At 32.9% G+C, this 20,460-nt stretch overlaps 2 protein-coding genes across 2 annotated transcripts; both read right to left on the bottom strand.

The window, feature by feature from the left end:
- Window positions 1-5,754: 5,754 nt before the first annotated feature.
- LOC111373235 (NADH dehydrogenase [ubiquinone] 1 alpha subcomplex assembly factor 3-like) lies at window positions 5,755-10,999 on the bottom strand. The gene is made up of 5 exons (XM_022995741.1): window positions 10,729-10,999; window positions 9,616-9,732; window positions 8,849-8,883; window positions 7,669-7,769; window positions 5,755-6,143 (listed from the first exon to the last, which is right to left on the bottom strand). The coding sequence occupies exons 1-5, from the start codon at window positions 10,899-10,901 to the stop codon at window positions 6,057-6,059; spliced, it is 513 nt and encodes a 170-aa protein (XP_022851509.1). The 5' UTR covers window positions 10,902-10,999; the 3' UTR covers window positions 5,755-6,056.
- A 1,100-nt stretch (window positions 11,000-12,099) lies between these two features.
- On the bottom strand, window positions 12,100-20,376 carry LOC111373234 (protoheme IX farnesyltransferase, mitochondrial). The gene is made up of 7 exons (XM_022995740.1): window positions 19,982-20,376; window positions 17,714-17,843; window positions 16,650-16,787; window positions 16,407-16,540; window positions 14,238-14,363; window positions 13,678-13,781; window positions 12,100-12,839 (listed from the first exon to the last, which is right to left on the bottom strand). Exons 1-7 carry the CDS (start codon window positions 20,314-20,316, stop codon window positions 12,457-12,459), a joined length of 1,350 nt encoding a protein of 449 aa, XP_022851508.1. The 5' UTR covers window positions 20,317-20,376; the 3' UTR covers window positions 12,100-12,456.
- Window positions 20,377-20,460: the final 84 nt, after the last annotated feature.

The raw sequence follows: 20,460 nt of genomic DNA, 5'->3' as shown, positions 1-20,460 counted from the left end.
CTTTCCATGATAACAATGATTTCATATTTTCATCTATTCTTGATATGATGATTGGGTTATCATCAACTGTTATCTTTAAATATCTTTGGCATATTTTATAAGGACTATATTTCTCAAGAAAGTTCATTCCTAGTAAAATAGGTGAACGATCTACTCCATATCATCCTTGTATAGAATTATTTCTTTAGTATATTCTTTCTGATCCTCTCCTACAAGTATAAAGGGAAATTTAACATATTTTCTTATTTCAAGATTATTTCCTAAATAATCCTTAAATATATATGGTTCTGGTATTTCAAAGTCTATTAGATGATTAACAAACTTGGCATTTACATGACTTTTATCTGCTCCAGTATCTATAAGGACAAGAAGATTTTTCTTAAATCCTTCTTGGTTTACGTATCTTGTCTTAATGTAATATTGTGAACTTGATGGTTCAGCAATACTTAAATTTTTAAGTCTGCTTATCCTAGAGTCTTGTCTAGAGGGAAATCTTGCAATAAGATTGTCTCCTTCTAAGCTGACACTATTTCTTCTTATTAATTTTCCTTCAGAATTAATTTCTCTAGCTTGTTTGTGAAAATCAAGCATTATCTGTTCTGGTATAGTAACTTCATGTTCTTGGTATTTCCTAGGAGGTATATATTGTGCTAATTCTTCAAAGTCTTTATGTATGATAATGTTATCAGTTATTTTCCTTAGGTTGTTTTGATGGCTAGTACTAAAAGCAAAAATTGATTTTATACTTATACTAATAGCCTTACTTCTCCTTAACATTTTCAAATTTCCAATTCTATAATATAGATTGAAACTTTCGTCAATATTTTCATCACCTAATGATATTGCATAATTTGGTTTTATTGTAAATATTATCTTTTGATAGACTAGATTTCCTACAACTGTTCCTAATAGAGCGTCTATAGGATCTTGTAAGATTCTGTTGTCTATACAGTATATTTTTATTGGTTTATTCATACCTTCTCTAAAAAATCCTTTTACCATTATCTGGACTCCTCCTAATTCAATACATTTTAATTTGTTTCATACATTTTCTGGGATTTTGGATAGTTTTTGTTTTACCTATTCTTTTGTGATTATAGGAATTCTTGCCTTTCCTATAGTATCTTCTATGTTGATAGACATTTCTTTATAATTCATACTTACAATTGTTTTATTTACCCTTGGTAAAATTTCTAAAAATCCTTGATGGAATACATCTTTTTCTTGTAAATCTAATATCTTTTTAGTGATTCCTGCATATTTTTTAATATCAAAAGTTATTTCCTGATTCATATATACTATCTCCTCATAATCTTCTTCTGATGAAGATGTATCTAATTTATAAATACTACTACATTCACTACTTAAATCTCCAAAGTATTCAATTGGTTCTATATCACTATCTTCTTGGAATTTTTCATAAATTCTAAGAGTTTTTATATTTTGTTTATCTTTCTTTTTCATTAGAAGCATATCTATCTCCTAGAAATTCTGTTTTTAAAATCTTTTAAAATCTTTTTAATATTTCCTGTATGTTTTGTTCATTTAAAGTATTTCTATTGTCTAATACTTCAGTTCTATTTGTTCCATATTTTATTCTTCCTTTAATAATTTCTGGTAACTTTCTCCACCATTCAGAAACAATTCCTCTGAATGTATGTTCTATAAATCCAAAAGCTGTATATGTTTCCCATTTGTTAAATTGTATAGCTAAATCTGTACTTTTTATCCATGTTTCAATAGCTTTATCTTTATCTACATAGTCTAGATCTAACCATACTCCTGTTGTGTGGATTGGTTCATTATAAGATTTCATTGGATTTATTTCTTTTATGGATTGTTTTCTTACATTTCCAGTGTATCTTTTCTGTGTTTTTCTATATTGATTAAGACCATCTTTAAGTGGTATTGTAGTACCATAAGGATAATCTTGTTCTTCATCACTACTGAATTCTATTTTTATATCATGACTTGAAGATGGATTAATATTCATTTTTGTATTTTCCATTTTTTCAGTTAATTCTTTTAACTGTTTTTTATATTCTTCATACTCTTCTCCTGTAGATTCTAAGAATTTTTGTTCTATTTCTTCTACATCTGTAATCATATATTGTTTTTCTTCATGCTTTTTTTCCTTTATTTTGTGTTATTCTAAAATCTTGGGGTGGATTAATTATAATCCTATCTTTTCCTCTAAGGTTTTTATCTAATAGGGCATTTCCTATTTGTAGATTATGTTCTAAATTCTCTAATCTTTTATGTGTATTCCCAAAATTTTCATTTGTGGTATTTTTAAGTAAATAAGGATAACTAGGTTTTTTATGTTTTTCGACTTTTTTCAAAAATTCTTCAATTATATTTTCTTCATCTACTATATTCATCATAATTTTTGGTTCGTAACATGGCTCTGATACCATTCTGTCGGAGTGTGCAGCGGAGGGGTTAATATTTTTGAGCCACTTAAATTCTTCATAGGTATTTAAAATATCACAATAGAATTTATAAAATTCACCATTTTCTATTAATACCTTTTCTTTAATAATTACATTTAGTTCTTTAATTCTTCTTCTTAGATTAAGAATTATTTTATATATATTATTTTCTGTTTTTATTGTACTATTATTTATAGTAACGTTTTTATTTTTTAATTTTGGATCTAAATATTCTGTAAAGAATCCTTTCAGATCTTCTTCTAAATAGTTTAAGTCACTTTCTGTTGCATTTTTTAGATCAATAAAATTTTGTATTATATTTGGATTTAAATTTATTAAAGATTTATGATCTATATTTTCTTGAGGACCTATTTGAAGGTTTTTATACATTGTAGTGACTTTGGTTGCAATTTCTCTATAAGGGGTATTTTTGGAAGGGTAGTTATTTGAAGGCTATTTTTCAAATGTTTTCATTTCTTAGCCTAATTTCAAAAATCTTCCTACTAATTAAGCTATTTAGATGTATTTCCCAAGTTCATGGCCCTCTCAAATCCAAGTTGGGTGGTTAGAACTAGGGGTGTAAGCGGTCCTGTTTTACCGGTTTTTGATAAAATTTCAAACCAAACCGTTTAAATCGGTTTGAGAAAAATCCAAACCTAAACCAAACCATTTTGAACGGTTTGAAAAAAACTCAAATTTAAACCTAACGATTTAGTCCGATTTTAAATCGTCGATTTCGCCGTATATTTTTTTGTCTGTCTACTTTTATGACATCAATTCATTGAATTCAATATATATTTATATTTTACTAGCTATAAATCTAAAACAATCTAAACTCTTGTTTGAATCAAATTTTTGGGACAAAAAAAATGAACATTTAGACCATTATCCCACGAGTCCAACTACATTTGTTGTTTCATGCGTGGGACCCTCCAGCCTCCTCTTCAACGGTCAATTTTCTCATTATGATAACATGAAAAATATGGGTCGAACAGGAACTAAATATATCTACTATAAATTTAAATATCTACTAAATCAAAGTGAAATCACAATAAACTAAAACATAATTTTTTTCATTTTTGTTCACCTTTTTTATGCTAATTACTTTATGATAATGTTACAATACAAGTCTACTAAACGAGATATAAAATCCAAAAAGCATAGTGATATCCAACAAGACCTCGTGATCATCATATCTGAAAAAATGTTACTGATTAAACAAAGAATAACCAACCACAATAATAAAGCAGTTGTTTATAATATCTAAACATAACAATTACACAAATTACGTTTATATGTTACGAAACGCATTTAATTTTAGATTCTTACCTCAGTTTGCTCAAAAAAATTATTAATTTGAAACTTTATTCGTAGTAAATATTATCACCAAATGCCTAGGATCTCTTTGTCTTCGATTTGATGTAATGGACTACAATTCAACTTTGAAGAGGCGTAAAAAATCTAAAGAAAAAGTATGTGTGGTGTCGGTGGCTCAAAACTGTGTCAGGTGTCAGCTGAAGTTTATCTGAATTATGAAGAGGAAAAGGGCTTTTGATAGATTACCTTAATTTTGAGATTATTAAATATAAATTGGGATTATTAAATAATAATAATAATAATATATATGTATTCGAAAATTAGAAATTGATAAAAATACCCACAAATGACAAAACTATTGAATTTTACATATTTGGATGAATTTTCAAAAAATTTCATTTTTTATTTTTTTATTTTTATATATTTTTTGCCGGTTCAGTTTGATTTTAAATCGCAATTAAAATTCTCAAACCTAAATCAAACCATTTTGACCGGTTTGGTTTGGTTCGGTTCAAAACCATTTTGTTGACTGGGTCCAGGTGGCACCAAACCGACGGTTTCTAAAATGCGGTTTCGGTTCGATTTTACGGTTTTTGCTTACAGCCCTAGTCAGAACTGATAATAGAGGGAAGCAGTACGTGCGGGAAACGTGCATGTTTGGCTGAGCTAAGCTAATTATAATTTTATAAATAAAAAAAATGAGTAAATTGAGAAAAAGAAGAATTTGTGGAAGAAATTCTCAACCTTTACCTTATATTTTGCACTTCAGATCTCTAATTTTTATTTCTTCTATACTTTCTTTCATTTATTAATTCATTCATAGTTCCTATAACAAAAACCCTCATTCTTAGCCCATGTTTGGTACTAGCTAAAATTAAAATTTTAGATTAACAATTCATTTCAATAATATATTTTACGAATTTCACAACTTTTCAACAACACATTTCATCAACTTTCATCAAAATCTCCTAAAAATTTGATTTTAATCCCCACTAAATTGGGGGTTAAAGCCTTTAAACACAATGCCTCACAATTAATGTTGTCAAAATTTCCTCCCATTATATAATCATGTGCAATGCATTTGTCAACTTAGCCCGTGTTTGATAGGGATTAAAATTAGATTTTTATTAGATTTTGATAAAAGTTTTTGAGGTGTATAGCTGAAAAGTCGTAGGAACCATGAAATATGCGTTTAATATCGACTGTTTCACTTTAATTTAAATTAAAATCTGATTTAAATTAATACCGAACAGAGATTTAATATATTTTTCAAATTGTTTTCGTTTTTATAAATGGTGGGGCAATAAAAAGAAGAGGTTGAAGATATCTCCCCCACAAAAATAAAGTTATAGTTGAGGATGGTAACCTCACTTTTTACTTTTATTTGTCAAGTGTCGTTACTGAACTTTTTTAATATTAGAAGAAAAGAAGAAACCTCAATAATTTATTTGGAAAAACTCTACGTCCAACCGTTACGGGAAACTAAATTATGCGATGAAACTTTTAAATTTTAAAATATTTTCAAATTATAATAAAAATAAAATGAAGCCATTATGTTTCCATCAATCCAACCACTCACGGGCCTCTCCAACCAATTGAACAGTAGCATCCCACCATTATCTGTTTTATTTTTCTTCCTCATTGCTTTTGTTTATAGGTCATATTTATCTGTTTAATGAAATTAAATGCCGCACATCATGTAAATAATTTGTAATAAAATATTCTATTCATATTCAATATTTATAAATTTTGTATAGAAAAAATAAATTATGAGCTATATAATAGAGAAATAATGCTTGGTCCATTAGTATGAATAAAAATTAAAAAGCACTTTTGCACAATGTCCACAGTACTTTTTAACTTGATTTCCAAAATAAAAACTCCACCAAACGGACCTTTAACTACACTTGCCGTCAATTGAGAACATTATTATGGTACGTTCTTTACTCTGTTTTAGTAGAATTGAAAGCAGAATGCAACTAGTGCAAGTAACACAAACGAAAGCTTTGTAAAAATGAAATGCACATGCACTTGTAGCATAATCCATCCAAAGTTCCCAAACTGTGGCTTGTCCAAAAATACAACAGGTCAATCCCTACATCTATTTGAATTACTCTCTGAAATTTTAAACGGGTTTCGTGTCCTGATTCCTTAGAATTAAGCATACCAAACAAAACAAAAACTCTTTGAGACTCGAGACAGAGGAACACACTAAAAGAAGACCTGTTGTTAATATCTTTCTAAAGAGGGAGATACACGCAGGAAGCAATATTGTCTCTGGAAACATGTTGATCTAGAATATAGGCTTCAAGAAGTGACCCCATATGGGAGAAGAGCTGCAGCTACGATCCTGCCTTCTTCGTTCAATACATTGTACGTTGATGCAGCGTTTCTCTGCAACATAAGAAGAAGAGAAGAATAGATCAGGACAGTATACAGAAGATGAGATAGAAGTCGACACCCAAAATAGGTGATATTTATGCAATGTGATCAAGCTGCTGATGACATACAAACGTGTTAAGTGGCCAAACAGAGAGCTGATATTGTGTCAAGTAAAGCACAATGTTATATATCATGATGCTATCATATGAAACAATCAACATATTTGCATTTGGGCAAGTTTTTGAACACCAACTTGCCTCTACATCTATTTAGGTATGTAGATGAGCAGGTTAAGTTTGGCAAACAAACACCAGCTTCCTTGCTCATTTTTCTCTCTAGCAATGTGTGTGCCACATAGGATATTTCATATTTGTGATCATGGTCTGATTACAGGTACATTGCATCTCTTCTAATCAGTGGTGAGAATAAGGTGCCATATCTTTGGAATGCCATATGTGGTTATGCATTATTAGTTACTAGTAAAATGGGAGCAATCATTTCAGACTAGAGTCTCTTAAAAGACTCCTACATCCACCATCTCCAAAATATTCTTACAGGTTGCTCCATCATCATTAGTTTGCACCCTTAGGAAGTAGGAAAGTTCCATATTAACAGTGCACAACCTCACGCCTCATTTTTCATCAACAACAAAACAAGTCTCATAACAACTTAGGCAAATCATCTGTAGAGGGAATAGAAGAGGATCAAAATCGTTGTTGATTGAGCATTTCTCCAGAATTAGACAAGACTCACAACAATGGCAAACATCAAAAAACCAACAATAATTCTTATCCCTTCCAACTCCTTTCTCATGCAAGTTCCAGTCAGAAAAAATAAGATCCTCAAAATTCATGAGATCCCTACAAAAGTTTGAACCCGTTTCAAGTCTCAAACTGCATTCATAACGGTTTTTTGACAATGACCAAATCTTGAGCATAATGCGTCATTTGTAATTTCTCATCTGACCCCCAAGCGTATTTTTAGTTGATCACGTCTCATAATCCAGATCCAGAAATTCATCTCTTCACCATTCCCCTTCCATATGGCTTCACACAGCTTACTAAGAAAATCATAAGCCGAGTTTGATTAGAAGGAACTATCACTTTGAGACTCTGCATATCAATTTAACAGAGGAGAAAGAAATAGGGTCATGGCAATTGATGATGGTAGGTCAATGATGCCAAGTATTAGTAGTTGAAGAAAGAGAGAGTGCACGAAGAAGCAGCATTGAGATGCTGTAGCTAGATGAGTAGATAGGGGGGTAAGGAGAAGTGAGACAGAAATGGCGATACTGCAAACTGGGAAGCTCCATGTCCACGTAGTGTAAGATGAAGAATCACAACACAATAATTTTCCATGTGGCAGTGATAAATATGACTCCATTAGGATCCTCAGTCTGAACTCTGCCCTTTCTTATTTACAGAGCTAACTTAAATGAGATGAGACTTGGTGAGAGCTGCCAATCTAAATACACTATTTGCAATGCAAAAAGCATGCTTACAACATAAAATTTGAGAGGGTAACAGAAAATACTTACTGAGTCAACTGCTTCCAGTTTCATGCCAGTAGAACGAATGAAGCTACGAAGTTGAGGATCTATCGGTTGAATGTTCCTTCCACAACCAAGAATCAAAATTTCTGAAATCATCAGATGTCTGACTTAGCTATATAAATAAGCGATGAACATAGCAGTTTGTATGTGATTACAGCTAGAGTTCTTGCTTTCCATTTAAAAGGTCGCATAAGAAGATTCAGAAAGAGCAATAACATATGCATAGGGAAAAACCAAGTGCAGGACCCATGATATGTTCTCAATCACTTTCTGGACTGTGAATTAACCATTGAATAGCATTTCACTTAAAAATTCAAGTCCAAGGACGAGTACTCAAAGCCAGGACAAGTTTAGAAATTTCAGTTTAAAAAAGTAACAATGAAAATTTATCTCCGTTGGGTAGAGACTGTACATCATGCAGAGCTCCAAACTTTCAATGAGTTCTGAAAGTAGCAAAAGATCATGAGACTAGGTTCTTCCACAGGCTTATTTTTCTAGGCGAACAGACGAAATCAGTGTAAAGGTTCAGGGATCAGATATCCATTTTTCTTTTCTTTAGTCTGCATATTCAAACAGCCCTGCATCATAAATAAAGAACCGCTTCCCATTGATAAAATTATTCTGGAGTTTGAAGTCCACAGGCAAAAGTGATGACAAAACAACAGCGGTACAGTACTGTGACATTATCTGGTAAGCAGAATAATTTCAAGGATTAAAATGGTGTATAACCTTAAATTTGTACACTCATAATTATGCAGAGAAAATTTCTAATGTGTAAACCAAAACTAGATAATGCAACCATTTCTGTTAAAAGATCCTTTCATGTCTGTTGAGAATATTCTATACAATGCCGAAGGCAAATAAGTAAAGCTAAAACATGAAAGCAGCTAATAAATGACAGTGATTGTTAATAAAAAGCACTAAAGCAGTTCCCCCCAGCATTGTGGCACAAGTTAAACTTTCTCTTCCAAAAAGCCATCATTCTTTCCGAGCATAACTTACCTTGTAAGGGTTTACTCTTCACAAGCAGGTATTAGGGAAGTTCAGTAAGACTTAAAATTCATGATCAAAATGTTATATAAATCAGAAAGATGGGATACCACAGTCATGATATAATAAACTGTGCATCAAATTCTTCACAAAAAGATATTGTTACACTTCTCACCAGGTATTGGCCGTACAGTCTGGAAAATAGATAAGCTGCAGAAAATCAAATAAAGAAAATGGATTCAGAATGCACGAAATAACTCCACAAAATCAACAGGTCATTGTTATTTTGTCTGAGATAAATTAGTTATCATAAACTAAATACCTAAAAACAAAAAGTGAAAATTCATTTTTAAATTTCCAATTTGTTGTCCTCGAAACCCAAAGCAACCAAGAACTATCATTGTATATCAGGGAAAGAAAAAAAAAAAAAACTAACACAACTATGTTATCATTTTATAATCTAAAGAAGTAAAAGCTTAAATTGTGTGTCTCAACCTATGCAATGTCAAATGTCAATGACCTCAGAAAGTGATTGACTATGATGTCAAGACATTTTTGCATTAAAAAACATCAGACAGTCATCCAGACTTCCATTTATCTGGAGCCAAAACCAATAAAGTCTGCAACTTTGTTCACACATTGAATGACTGTTTCACAGTTGATAACAAATTTCAGCCAACAATCAGTTGACACTTCCAAGATGATATGGCTATAAAAAACTAGACGTCAATCAAATCAACCTAAAAGAAATTAGCTGAAGATATCGACTAAATTAGATTTTTCTCCTATACACTTTCAATTCTTGAGAAATCTGAAGCAAACTTTTAAAATCAACAATTTAAAAAATAAAAAAAGTGGATTTCATATTGAGTTTGTTCTTTCCATGCAAAAATAAAGCAGTAATTAAATGAAATTGAGATATAACGTTTACAACTGAAGTACCTTTCAGTAGTAATCTCTGAGAACTTCTTGGGAGTCCAAGACATCAGCAAGTTTCCAACACAAAGCAAGCTACCTTCATACCTGACCCCATTTACTTTGAACCCTGTATCATCAAACCTGACAAAAGATAAAAAGATAAGGTGGAGTTAAATACCCGTGAAAAAATAAAAAAAAAAGCTTCAGACTGCTTCCACCATATATTATGTACAAGCACACCTAAGATCCATTCATGTGTACAATTAATATAAGTAGACAAATATGGAAAAGATTGAAAGTTGCATGCTGTGCAAGATAATACACAATAAAAGACAAACTTCCCATTTTTCTGATGTCCCTAAAAAAATATGCAAATCTAATTAAGAATTAAACCACAGATGTAAGAATTATTGAGGACAACATATAACAAAATGTAACTGAGAAGGTAAAACAAATCTAATGAATTGATAAGATGTGTAAATAAAAATTTTGTATAATGTAATTATGTGCATATACATATTTTGATTTAATTGAAGGAGGTACTTTGTAAAAGTCAGATATTGAGAGAAGAAAATCACAAGATGCAGGAATATAGACCACTGTGCTGCGGAACTTTAAGGAAAAGAGAAAAAAGCATAGAGATGCATGAGAATACAGAAAATGTTATATCAATGCACCCTCAGTAGTTAAAGACAATAGGTCTATATCAAAACCAAAAATGCAATGCAAGAAAAGCTAATGTATAGCTAATAAATAACCGATAGTAAAAGCAATTACAATTCCGAAATGATTCTATGAAAAGAAGCAACGCAACAATTTTACTGAAAAATACTAAGGGATTTGTACTACGCTACTCCCTGCAATTCAAATATCTTACACGAATTTATTGGCTTAATCTGAATCTCTTCCTGAGTTTTGTTGAATTAGCCTTTTTGTTTATAGCAAAACAATTCACGTAATAAAAAAATTAACCTTTATTAAAATTATAAAACAAGCGCACTCCCGCAAATTCGAGCGGCAAATTATTGTTTCAAAGGTTTTTCCATTAACAAATAAATTAGTCAGATAAACCGAATAGGACATTCAATATGAAAACAACTGGTTATATTGTGGACAAATATGTCTATAGAAGATTACTCTTGGAAGCGGAGCTGGTCTTCGGGGACGTTATCTATGAGATTGATCTGATCGTAGAGAGAGAAAGCTCTTCTCAGGGACGGCAACGGCTGGTTTTGCTTCGAAATTCCTTCTTTTCGCAGCGCTCGCAGAAGTGTTGGCAGTGCTGCCACCGCCCGCTGTCTCACTGCCATTTCTTTACGATTATTCCCGGCCGATTGACCGATTGAATTACAGAGGAAATATGTGTGTACAGTGTATATGTTGACGATTTTCTCTTTCACCAAGACCCTCAACTTTTATGGCGGTGTAAATTGTTCTACTCAACTTTCCAAAAAATAAAAATAAAAATTAATTTATTTTATTTTAAGACATCACAATAACATTCTATAGTACATCGCGTAGAAAATATTGGACAAAATAAAAATAAAAATTAATTTCTTTCATTTTAAGACATCACAATAACATTCTATAGTACATCGCATAGAAAATATTGTACAAAATAAAACATATAAAGTATAACCTCTATTTGATTTAACTTAAAATCAAATTTTTTTATAAATTTTGATAGATGCTAATAAAATATATGATTATAAAGTGATCAAATTTAGATCAAACAAGGAAATAGTATGTTTAATTTCACATACTCAATATTAAATTATCAATCGCGCAAAATTATTTTGACGTATACGTTAACCTACAAACTCATATTTTGCCTTTTAATGTTTGGTCTCGCTGCCAAACTATTATATTATGTACTCTAATTAATCCCAAATAGGGTTAATCGTACCGAAGGTAACTAAAATGAATCATGCTACTTGTACATTGAGTTTGACACTATTCATTACATTGTGTCACGTGACGATGTTACATTGGACAGTTTGAAAATAAAAAACACTTTCCTGCCAACACTTGTTTTGAAAACAATGGAATGTCAAGAATGATGTCAAAATGTTGATGTACAAATAACATTATTGAACTAAAATTCCCCCCAACGTTGATTAGATCATTGAAATTCAATTGTGAGGGTTACAAAAATTTAACTTAACAATAATTCAATCACTTCGTTAGTTTCCGTTAGCATAAGTAATAGAAGTTGACGATGTAGATATCCACAAACTTACTATAACATTACACAAACATTGCATAAATATTTCCTCGAACCTACGCATTATAAAAGTTCAGGGTAAACTGAAAGCATCAAACTCCATAATTACATAACCCTGTTAAACTATACTTTCAATGTAAAATAAATTTAGCTACTGTTCGATAGAAATTAAAATCTTGATTAAATTCAATAATAAATTTTAATCACATATTTCACGAGATCCACAACTTTTTAAGTTTAACGACACATTTTATTAACTCGTATCAACATATACAAAAAAGATCTGATTATAATCCTACCAAAGAGAGGCTTAAAACCTTATTGAATAAGGTCTTCTCTCTATCCATGTAATCGTGTCAAGATTTTTGTTATGTAATTACATTAAGTATAGAATTAAATCCCAAAGAAATAATCAATATTTTCCACGAAAAAATAGAACGGACCACAGCAGCAGCAGCAGCCCAAACGAAAACGTTACTCGCCCCTTTTTGCATATACAAATCAACACGACAGCTCACATCGTAGAGCCAATATGTTCTACACCACTTACTGAATTTTTCTCACATCAAAAACAAAATCTAAAAGTATACCCCATTGGCTTTTCCTCCTTTTTTTATTTAAACTTATAAAGAAGAAATAATTTAGCTACTAACATATGCAGGAGCAGGCAAGAAAGGAAATGGCGCGACTGAGGCGTATGCCACAGGTGGCCGTGCTTGAGAACCGACCCCATCACGTTTATATTTTCTCTGAGGAATGTGTTCCGCATAGTCTTCAATACTTTCCAGGGAAGGAAGAAGTTCAACGAACTTATGTGACTTCTCCACTAGCACAGACTGCTCATTGTCAGATTGACGATGAACTAGAAGGCCAGACATAAACACCGGAAGATAAAGAAGGCTAGCATGGAACATTCTCCTGGCTGTTTTTGCCGTCCGGTTCATGCAGAAGGATGCTGCAGTACAACTAATCGCAAGAGCAAGTATCGTCGACTCGATGCAGAACCACCCAGATGTTATACCCCCTGCGGATAGTCATTATTAAGAATGCAAATAGTACTCCCGACAATAATCATCAGAGAAAGATCAACTGCTTCTACAGATTATGCCATAAAACTTATTAGGATAATTCTACATGTCCATTATGGTATCCATAAGGGAGTTCATAATGTACACGTGAAATTTTATGATTAAAGGGTTGAAAAAATTGTTTTTCAACTCTCCAACGATGTTATGTTACTCATACATTATGAACACCATAATGTACATGTAGCATAATCCAACTTATCATCAATATAAACTTGCATGTGTACAGGGAAGCATTTTCCTTTTAGATACAAATGCAACAGCCCCCGTCTCCTTTGAAAGAAGATCTTGAAGTATAAGAAGCATCTACAGAATAAACAGACTGGGAAAAAAATAAAATAAATAAAAGAGGCAGGCTCCACAAAAACACACTTCCAGTAAAACCAACCTTCAATCTCATTAATTACCCAAGACGATGAAGAACTAGCATGCCATAATCAAATGGGACGACTCTCTCAAAATTTGTGTTTATAAAAACAGAGAACTAACTATGGTTATTAAGCTTAGGCAAGTAGAAAATGTAAAATCAATATGAACAAACAAATTAGGAGAAGTATAGATGCTCTCTTGTCAAAAAAATGGCTGAACTGGGACACAAGCACTAATTACTTTTCTTGAGAAAAAAGAAAGTAATTAGCTAATCATTTAAATTAAAGGCAGCAGGTTTGATTATATACTCATAATAAACTTAGCCTACTACTAACCAAGGAAAGAACAAAAAGGTAAACCGACTCAACAAAAATTGAAAAAAAATTAAAAATTGTAGAATCAACTCACAATCATACGCAAGGTAACCTAAGGGAAGTAGATATAGGCAGTTCCTCAAAGCAACCAAGGCCGTTCTCAGACCTGAAGCATCGGCAAGAGAAAACATCCTGAACCTAAAAGGAAAGAAGATACAGTAAAAATTAGAGACTCAATAGACTTGATGAATGACAATTAAAGAAATCGACATAATGTCCATCTGCAAAAGGTTAAACGCCCAACTCTTAAGATGACAAAGCTGATAGTGAAATTTATTAGAATGCCAACTTCCTTAACCATGCAAATACAGTGATGTAAAATTTTCATTTCCCTTGGTAAAGATTTGTCTAACGAATTCCATTGCTACTTGCTACGGAAGCTCTAAACTTTTGCAGATTGTTACTACATGAGAGCAGAAGATCATTTAGAACCAAGTCAAAAAGAAAAAGGTTCATTTAATACAAACATTCTACCAAGAGAGCTGATCTAGTAACTTTCCCATGCCAAGCAAGTTGATTCATCTTTTAAGTCAAGCATCGTCATACAATAAATTCTAATATACTGAGAAATAAAAAATAGTTTGACCCTCATACCCTCCATCTGCATAATCTTTGCGACACAAGTATGCTAGGGCCATAAAATGAGGTAATTGCCAAAAATATAGAGCAGCTGGGAGAATCATTGCATTAAGTGAAATCTGGCCGGAAGCTGCAGCCCACCTTGTAAAGGAGAAAGAAATTACTGTCAGGCAAGTTAACATATATTTGTGGCCCAAAATGGAATTTTGTGGATGCTAGCAAATTATAATTTTAGGTTAAAATAGTTTCTAAAGACTGCAACTATAGCATGCTAGTACACAATTTCTTTTGAAGATATCAAGCTTTGAAAAGAAAGAAAAAAAATGTCACATTACTCTATGAGGAATAAAGAAGAGATTAATCAATCATGGCTCAAATCAACTATTAATCTTATTGATATCTACATGTGGATGTAATACACCAGATATGATTTATTCATACTAAAGTCGTGTAGGTGAAGGTTGTGAGTTCATGCAGCAAATTTCTATTAGCAGACAATGCTCGAAGAAAAATGAAAAACCAGTATGAAAATCAATGACAAGTTCATCATAAATGGGCATGTTCGTAAACAAAAGGTTCCTATCTAAGCTCCTTTTCCATTGAGGAGTGGGACCAATCTATGCTGAACTTGGACAGGAAACAAAAATAAATATTGGGGAAGACAGGAAGGGGGTTAAATTGATATCGTTAAGAATTAATCAATTTAATGACTGAAAGGAAAGAAAATCGAGGGTAAATGGATAGTGATAGGATTCCAGCATCAGAAAGATGCAAAAGAAAGATATTTAGGTTGTACTTGGGTATTTTGGCAGTACCTTTTGAACTTTTGGAACTGTTACAAGGCTCGATGATCCTAGGATAATAAGGATGTTGCATACTTGTTTATAGAGCTGGCTGCATGCATGCATTGCAGACAATTCAAAGAATTAGTTTGTGAATAAGGGTAAACAATGATTCAGAAGATGATGAAAATTAGACATCACAAAGACCTCATAGATAGGTTTTGATTGCCTCCCAAAATCTTAAGATCTATTTTCTATTTTATCTTGCTAAGCGCTAACCAAACTAATCTCTTTAATTTCAATCTGGGACACTAATCAAAGTCTCACTCTCAATTTCATACCCACTGTCGCACCATCCACCACCACCATAGCTGCTGAATTCTTTTCCTCACCCACTGTAGAAGGTTCCAGTGTAGCTAACAGGGTATGATTAACGTCAAGTTTAAATTTTCTTCACTTTTTTACTGTCTGTTTGCAACTTTACATCTTGATTTAAACATGGAAACATTACTTTTACCGATTGGAAGGATGCACCACTTTCTAGAAGAGGACTGACAAGGGAGAGCAGAATGTGGAAAATAAGTAGGTAGAAAACGGAATGTCTAAATAAATAAATAACTAAACTAAATAATATATACCAGAAATTCTCTTAGTAAGGGCTACTATTATAATTTAGAATAGATCTAATACACATTTTAACCAGATAAAGACGATATTTTCCAAAAAATTTGAACCATGGAATGGTTTCTCAAAATCACATATAATACTCTAATCTGGTAAGGGGGGGAAACTCAAGGAAAAGACTAATAAGATTTATTTTATCTTTATTTCCAACTTCACCGTCGACAAGAGTAGAATAAATAAAATCAGGTATAAAATTTAATATCTGAGGTGGAGCGAATTCAAAGAAAACATTTCTTCCACGTTTGCAAGATATTGAATACATGTTTCCATCTCTTAAGCATTATGGGCATTATACTAAAAGCTTTGTAAGAAAAATATGTACAAGTTATATTTTAAAAGCTCAGGATACCACTAACGCAGCACACTAGTGCAGCTAATAATGAAGAAAGTTTATCCAATAATGTACAGAGCCAAAAGAAAATGTCAGTAATACATCTAAGGATACAAAAAACTCGTACTGAAATTTTATGTTAACAATGCATAGGCCATCGAACTCAAAATTGATGTTCCAATTTTATCTGCTCAAAAGAGATGGAACCAGACAAAAGGAAAAATACCACCAATTGCAAATATAACTGTGATTAATAATATCAAGCATACCTCCAGCATATTTTCCGTGGGGAAGAATCTTAAAAGAAGAGATATTAAAAAAAAAAAAAAAAAAAAAAAAAAAAAAAAAAAAAAGAAAGATGTTTTTAAAGTGGCTAAGAGAAATTACCCAAGAAGAGGTGGAATGGCTCCAACAATAGCCCCAACCCAAGTATTTACTGGATGTATCTGCTTTAGTGGAGTGTATACAAATGCATAAAGAAAAAGATTTGAAGCTGCAAGGCCAGCTGCCAGCATATTAGCCTGCCACCTTGGCATAAAGATTGCAACATCAGTTCCTTGCCAGGGATAAAAAAGAGAATACAATATCCTATTATCAGCTATCAAACAAGTTACTGAGACATATGACAACCTTGCAGGCCAACAAAGCAGTGCCAGCTACACCTACAGAAGATGCCCAGGTGATTGCATGAGGTACAGTAAGACGTCCTGATGGAAGTGGTCTATGTCTGGTTCGTTTCATCTTGGCATCATTATTTACTTCAAAAACCTAAAGCACAACTCATGGCAAATAAATGACTTCAATTTATCAACAATAAATATATAAAATCCATTATAAACTGGAAAACAGCTTTGAGAGCGTAAACAGAAATTCAAAAGAATAATACACATCATTTAGTTGAACAACTAATAGAAATGAATCAATCACATACACAGAACACTTTTTCTTTTAAAAATTATATGTGAGCAGCTTTGATGCGAAACAAAAGAACTGTCCATTTTTTTTTTGGAAGCCGACAAGTGTTCATTTTTATCAAACAAATCTTAATTGATACAGCAGATGATAAAACTATGAGCATCCCACTATAGTCAGTCACTATCTAGTTTCACGTCAAGCAAGTCAATCGATAACTACCTACTTGTTTTCATATTGTCTAAAAAATGCAAAAGAAGGGCATCCACTCACTGATACATCTCTTTTGCAAATTGCACAAGACCTTCTTCTCTCTCATTTGGTTCCCTTCATAATGAACTAAAACACAATGATTATACGACTACAGGTGTCGCTAAACTTGGATTATAAAGCGAATATAAAACATTATGATGGTATCTGATGATTCTAGAGCCTCAGCGGGGAAATAAACAAGGGTTGACAAAAGAAAGAACTCCACCCTGCCAAGTGAACATATCCATGTTTCCCATGAAGACTGGTTTCCTTTTCTTTTTCTCATTTAAGGTCATGGATGAGAGAAACAAAATTTATTTCATTTTTCTTCTTCCTATTTCTCCGTTTTCCCTTCTCTCTCTCTCTCTCTCTCTCTCTCTCTCTCTCTCAAGGCAGATGCTTGAACAAGCTTAAGATACCACTGAATGGCGTGAGGTTTAGTCCCCATGAATATGACCGAAGATTGTCCAAAGCAGACCTCACTTTATAATTTCCAATATATATATATTAAAATGAAAAGCGCAACAGACCTGATTTAAGGAGTTGGCAGAAGCTGCAACCATCATCGTGCCAGCACAGGTACAGCAAAGACCAAGGTAGTCAATGGAAATGCCACTACCAAGGATATATCCAGTGCCAGAAGTAGCAACAACTAGCATGCTAAAGACAATGTAAAAAAGGATATATGAGAGGATGAGCATTCAAGATATAGATGTAACCAGCTATTGAATAAAAGTACTCATAAAAGGAAACACACATATACTGAGTGAAACTCTTACAAAATTGCTAGAGTAGACAGAAGCAATCAGAAAATTAAGCGCCTGTTGGAGCCCTATTTTGGCAGAATGCATTTTGGAATAGTAAATTAATGGAGAATGTGTGGTTAAAAAGTAAAGAAAAGTTTTGGGTTTGCGTGTAATATTATTTTATTAAAGAATGTGTGGTTGAAAAAAAGAGAAACAAATGTATTCTGGAACAATGGGGATCAAACAAATGCTAAGAAGGTCTGATACAATTATATGGGGAGATAGACCAGGATTTATTACAAATTGGTTAGCCAGCATTTTTCACTGTAATTCAGATATATGGTTATGAGGTAGAAAATGTACTCCAAAACTAGCAGAAATATAAAAAGCTATTACATCAAGATGCCAAAGTTTTTGACAAATGGGTACAGACCATTGGAAGTAACTTTACCACGTCTCTTGGTGTCATAGAACGTGTGATATTGTCTGATTGTGACCAATTCATTTTGCCCAACTTTAACACCTTGTACGCACAGAATCCACGCACAAGATAATACTGTTTGAGGATATATGAAAACCCCAATTTGATAATAACAGACACATAACATATCGATACTGAATATTCTAGACTTAGTGCAATTATATGTATTAGTGACCGACAAAACTTCAAGAATGTACATCCCATCTTACTTGTTTTCTCTGCAGATGAAATAAAAAATGTATCCATCCAAAAAGACTTCAAAAGGAGGATTAATCGGATGAATTTTTGAAAGTTGTCTTCTTGGGAATGCATGAAAATTTTCTCGACGTCACCCACCAATACGGAAGAATCATGCCAAAACTATTTTGTTCATTTTTCTTTTTTTTCCTTGGCAAAGTATCTTAAAGACTCACAAGATTTGTGCATAAGCAATCCTCTTCCCTTTTTCGGAGGAATCTTATCCAAACCTTGCCCCGCAATAATCCTGGTCAATTTATTAACTCTAACCCCCTTCTATACAGGTGATTCAGAATTTAATTATATATTTCTTATCGAGCTTCTGGATGAAACAATCCTGAATGATATGCATGCCCGTATAATGAAAGTTCATTATATCCCACTCAATGAGTTATTTTCCCCAATTTGACAAACTCAATATCTACAAACGTATAGACCAAACGGATTAATTTTTTCTTGAAATTATCACTGATTCAAACAAATATAAGCTCTTTATGTAAGAACCTATTTAAGAATTTTCTTTTTCTTCCGTACATGCAGGTGTTGGAAAAGAAAGAAAAAATCCACCTCAAAAGGTTAAAAACATATGACAAATCAATCAAGCACAATTACATGTAAATCACAATACGAGGAGGTTATTTCAGCAATACAGCACTCTTGTTTCATCCTCAGGATTATTCCTTTAAGTGATACAAAATTCTGCATGGGTAGAAGCAGCAGTATCTGATTAGGATATCCAGGGATCTATTCTTCGAGGGGAGTGGAATCACAGAAAATGCATAATTAATTATAGTGGAGTGAAGGAGAATGGATAAAACTATGCAAATAAACCAGTTGTGCAGATTATCAACTCTACCTTCCCCTTCCTTACCCTCTAGAGCCTCTACTCCAAATGCAGAAGTTGTAAATTAAGAAATCCAGTTACATCAGAAAAATAGATTTGATCTATTTTAAGTGACAAAAGCTATTGCAAACGGACATATATACAAACCACAGGGTAATCACAGTCAGTAGGCTGCCCTTTATTTTTACGTTAGCTATTTGAAATCTAAATATTCTGCCTAAGCTCTTAAACACGTACCACAAAGTACATTAATATCACGTTTCAATCAGCAAAAATAAAAAATTTGCCAAATCCATTAATCACCATAAAATTGAGCAATTTGACTGACGTGAAATGCATTTAAAATATGTTCTAAACCAACCAAATTCTCCAATAAGATGGATCTACATTTCTAACATTATGCTTGAGGTCACGAAATTCCAACACCTCGAAATTAAAATTTTGTCAAAAAAAAAAAAAAAGTGTGTGAACTGAACCAGTTTCAACACACCTCAGACGAGCTTTTGAGAGCTCCCAATAACAGCGACCATAATGCTTGGCCAAGTACGCCACATCCTTAGCCTTCCCCATCGACGAAGCCGCTAACGACGATAAGTCAGCGGCGCTGGCTGACGCGGCATGAGCCCCAAAATTTACGATCCCAGGACCGGACTCGGACCACTTCACTGGATCGGCCACCGACGTGGACTCTGGGCTTGTGGAATTAGATCGGCCAAGAAGGGCATGATAGGAAGGTTTCGGGGAAGTGCGAAGGAAGAAGGGGAGACAATAACTCGAATTAGAGTGGGCGAGTTTGGATGAAAAACTCAGCGAGTTTCTCCACATGGCCGACTCAGTAGGAGCGAGTTCGTCTAGGGGAAATTATGAAGTTTCGACAGAATTTTCGACCGATTAGATGAGATAGTGGAGAAGAAATTAGGGCTGCGTTGACAAGCAGTGACGGATGTTAAATGACTGACCAATAAAATT

The sequence above is a fragment of the Olea europaea genome, unplaced genomic scaffold, assembly GCF_002742605.1.
Source record: "Olea europaea var. sylvestris unplaced genomic scaffold, O_europaea_v1 scaffold1093, whole genome shotgun sequence".
Taxonomy (NCBI): domain Eukaryota; kingdom Viridiplantae; phylum Streptophyta; class Magnoliopsida; order Lamiales; family Oleaceae; genus Olea; species Olea europaea.
Note: the sequence above shows the minus strand (reverse complement) of the source record. Positions and strands in the feature narration are given on the sequence as shown.